Source organism: Triticum aestivum, chromosome 4B (genome assembly GCF_018294505.1).
Source record: "Triticum aestivum cultivar Chinese Spring chromosome 4B, IWGSC CS RefSeq v2.1, whole genome shotgun sequence".
Taxonomy (NCBI): domain Eukaryota; kingdom Viridiplantae; phylum Streptophyta; class Magnoliopsida; order Poales; family Poaceae; genus Triticum; species Triticum aestivum.
In genome coordinates, this window is record NC_057804.1 from 120,161,191 (window position 1) to 120,164,517 (window position 3,327).

Sequence of the window (3,327 nt, forward strand, 5' to 3'; positions counted from 1 at the left end):
TAGCTTTTTGCTGTTGTAGAATGTCTGCAAGTTTTATGCGTATGCAAGTTTCAATGCCTTTTCTATGCACTCATTCTAAAGGAAAAATTCAATATCTTCCTGAGATAACTTATTTTCATCTTTGTCAGCTTTTTGTCTGGTCTCATCCTGTTGGCGTGTAATGTTATGATTGCCTGATACATGTATGCTCTCATCTTGTTCGTCTGACAGTGGCAAGTCAGCACCACAATCAAGTCTCATATTTTTGTCTTATCTCATCTTGTATGTCTTATCAGCATTTCTAGGACAACATCTGAAACAGAGTTGTGCCAACTCTGCTCTATTTGTTGCAACTCTGAATAATCATGATCTGCACACAACTGATCACAAGTTACTGTATTTTGGTCCAGGCAATCTTCCTCTGCATCACTTTCATTCTCACCACTACTGCAATCCAGGTAATCTTGGTTTGGATGACTTTTATCTTCACTGTTGCATTCAGAATTATACTCATTTGCTTCGTCTTCATCTTCTTGTTCATCTTCTTCCTCTATTTGATGGTTCCTTGTTATTGGTTCTGCCATTACGTGCTGATCCTGCAAGATAATTGATGTCATGTACTGATTCTGTACCCTTTAAGATAAAGCAAAATCTTTAATATAGCCTCTATTAGTAAGACATACCTGAGCATTGAAGCCTGTTGTCAAGAGTAAAGTGAAACTTGTTATAGGGATTGCCATGTTGTGTGTATGATTGCGTGGCTACTTCTGGTGCTAGCAAATCATTAATCAATTGCAAGTAGATGCATATTTTTCTGATATCTTTTAGCCGTGCTGGATTTTAGGTATAATTATACTATAGGTACTACAATTAGATGCATATTTTTCTGAATATATAATCATGCTACCAATTTCATTAGTTTCTGATTTCTGGGAGGTGTTCTGCCTTAGCTGTAGTTAAATAAGTACGTAGTCATGTAGGCAATTTTCTTTGTTCAAAGTTCCTTCTGCTTGTCAAGATCTGCAAGCATTTCTTCTCTGAATATGCTTCTTGCTTACTTGAGCAATTTTAGTTTTCTGAATATGCAACTCCTCCTGAAGGTTGGAAACACATTTAGTTTGTGATAGTTAATCATGCTACTAATTTATTTGTTTCAATGCTGATCTTTCTAACAAACAACAACACGTCTCTGAATATGCAAGATGCTAAATGCAGATGTCCAGAATCAACCAGAAGCTAACATGAAGACTGATTAAAGGAAGAGGTGGTGGGGATCATCTTTTACCTTGCAAATTCATGAAGCAGGTTCTTCTCCAGGTTTATATCTTCTCGAGTTTTGATCTTCTTCTAGACAGATCTGTCATTCTAGAATGATATGACGGCTCATCCATTTTTTTGGATTGTTCTGCTGTTGTGGATCTAAGGGCGTTTGGTGGAGAAGGACTTTGCAAGGAAGAAATTTAGCACAAGATCTATAGAGAGTTCAAAAGAGATAAACACATCTCAGGTTTGTTTCGGCGTCCATGGCGGCGGCTGAGTCTTTGCGGTGTCGGGGATGAAAGTGGAGGAAGAAGACCTAGTGGCTCTGCGCGTTAGGTGGATTCTGTATAGTGGGTTTGTCTCTTAGCGGGTTCAGGCCCGTTTTAGTTTTTGGCTGATGACTGAAGGCAGAAATATAAAGTCAGAACTCTTTTTTCAGCCCGTTTGACTGCTGGCCTTTTTCGACTGACCACAACTTTGGGTCAGTTAATTTGTTCTGAATAGTTATGTTTCCTTACCTTCTACAAATCGACTGACCCCTTTCTTGAGTCAGTCGATTGATCTGTAGCCGCTCCCATATAAAATACCGTAGAACAATCGGCTAAAAAAAAAACAACCTCCATTTCTCACCGCCATAGACGCTCGTGTTAGCTCGTCGTCCAGGAAATGGCAGTGAAGCTTCGCGTATGTGTTTTGTGGCTAATGTAGACTTCCAGAGGTGGTCTTTTTCGTTCTGATAAAAACATGGACACAGCTTATATCAAGAAAAAGAAAGAGTACATCGCAAATACACATATGGTGAGAACATCTATGAGTCAGCAAGGTCGGCCCAAGCTATATCAACTTTAGCGCAGAACTTTTCACGAGCAAGGTTGAAGCAAACTAAAATTAAAAGACATGGCTGGTCCAAGCCGCCTGAGGGCGTCATCAAACTTAATGTCGATGTAGCCTTTGATCAGGACACTGGTACAGGGGGTACGGGAGCAGTGCTGCGTGATGAGGCCGGTTTCTTTGTCGCTGCTTCCTGCAGTGATATACCCTTTGTGGAAGACGCAGCGACGGCAGAGGCTAGAGGACTACGAGATGGCCTCCTACTAGCGAATGAAGTTGGTTGCAACAAAATCTATGTCGAAGCGGACTGTCTGGAGGTAATCGAAATCATGCTGAGTGGCGGGATCAGGACACTGGTACAGGGGGTACGGGAGCAGTGCTGTGTGATGAGGCCGGTTTCTTTGTCGCTGCTTCCTGCAGTGATATACCCTTTGTGGAAGATGCAGCGACGGCAGAGGCTAGAGGACTACGAGATGGCCTCCTACTAGCGAATGAAGTTGGTTGCAACAAAATCTATGTCGAAGCGGACTGTCTGGAGGTAATCGAAATCATGCTGAGTGGCGGGAATTCTTTAGGACCAGCAGCGGCAATATATGAAGAATGCACTTTCCTATCTAGCAACTTTATCTCTATAGTTTTTAGCCATTGCCCTCGGGAAGCCAATATGGCGGCGGATCTGCTAGCTAAGAACTCGGAGGTGTCTCGAACAATTGTTTGGAAATCGGAACCCCCGGATTTCTTAGTGGATGCCTTAACAAACGATGTATCTTTATTCTCACATGAAATATAAACTGCCATGATGGCATTTCCCTAAAAAAAAAGAAAGAGTACTCAAAAACATGGGTACAAAGTGAAAACAAAAATTATGGAGATGCGGGGGATCGAACCCCGTGCCTCTCGCATGCAAAGCGAGCGCTCTACCATTTGAGCTACATCCCCTTTGTGTGCTTATTTCTTTGTTCTATGATATAATTGCTTTCCTCTCATAAACGCTGTAATGGCCCCACACTACTACTGTATGTGCTGAATTATACTAGAAAAATAAATCCTTTGGTCTCATCCGGGTATTCTAAAATTACTCCTTTTAAGGATCAAGGTAACGAAGAAAGAAGAAGAAATAGTGCGACTTAGCCGCATCAAATTCGACGAAATAGGATTTCCCCCGCTTTGTATTACAAAGCAATACAATGAGATAGGTGCTGGGGTGGAAGCAACACATGCACGCCCAAAAGAAATGAAAGAGAAAAAGAAAAAAAA

The 3,327-nt window shown here is 41.4% G+C and overlaps 1 protein-coding gene, 1 long non-coding RNA gene and 1 other non-coding gene across 17 annotated transcripts in view; 1 reads left to right on the forward strand and 2 right to left on the reverse strand.

Moving 5' to 3' along the window:
- The window catches only part of LOC123091390 (uncharacterized), a 53,445-nt gene extending 51,678 nt beyond the window's left edge, over positions 1-1,767 (forward strand). For 9 of the 15 annotated variants that reach the window (XR_006443066.1, XR_006443074.1, XR_006443067.1 and 6 more), the window contains 3 exons: positions 390-437; positions 1,195-1,296; positions 1,404-1,767. Coding sequence is in view for 2 of the 15 variants with exons in the window: in XM_044512891.1 (XP_044368826.1) it covers positions 390-437; positions 1,195-1,219 (73 nt within the window). In the remaining 13 variants the exon portion in view is untranslated. Of the gene's footprint in view, positions 1-389; positions 438-1,181 lie in introns of all 15 variants that reach the window. The other 6 variants (XR_006443069.1, XR_006443072.1, XR_006443070.1 and 3 more) reach the window with 5 other exon arrangements.
- On the reverse strand, positions 199-1,534 carry LOC123091392 (uncharacterized). Its single transcript, XR_006443079.1, has 2 exons — positions 1,265-1,534; positions 199-575 (listed from the first exon to the last, which is right to left on the reverse strand). It is a non-coding gene; the product is annotated as an uncharacterized lncRNA (long non-coding RNA).
- A 1,169-nt stretch (positions 1,768-2,936) lies between the features above and the next one.
- TRNAA-UGC (transfer RNA alanine (anticodon UGC)) lies at positions 2,937-3,009 on the reverse strand. The gene has a single exon. It is a non-coding gene; the product is annotated as a tRNA-Ala (tRNA).
- Between the last annotated feature and the right edge of the window lie 318 nt (positions 3,010-3,327).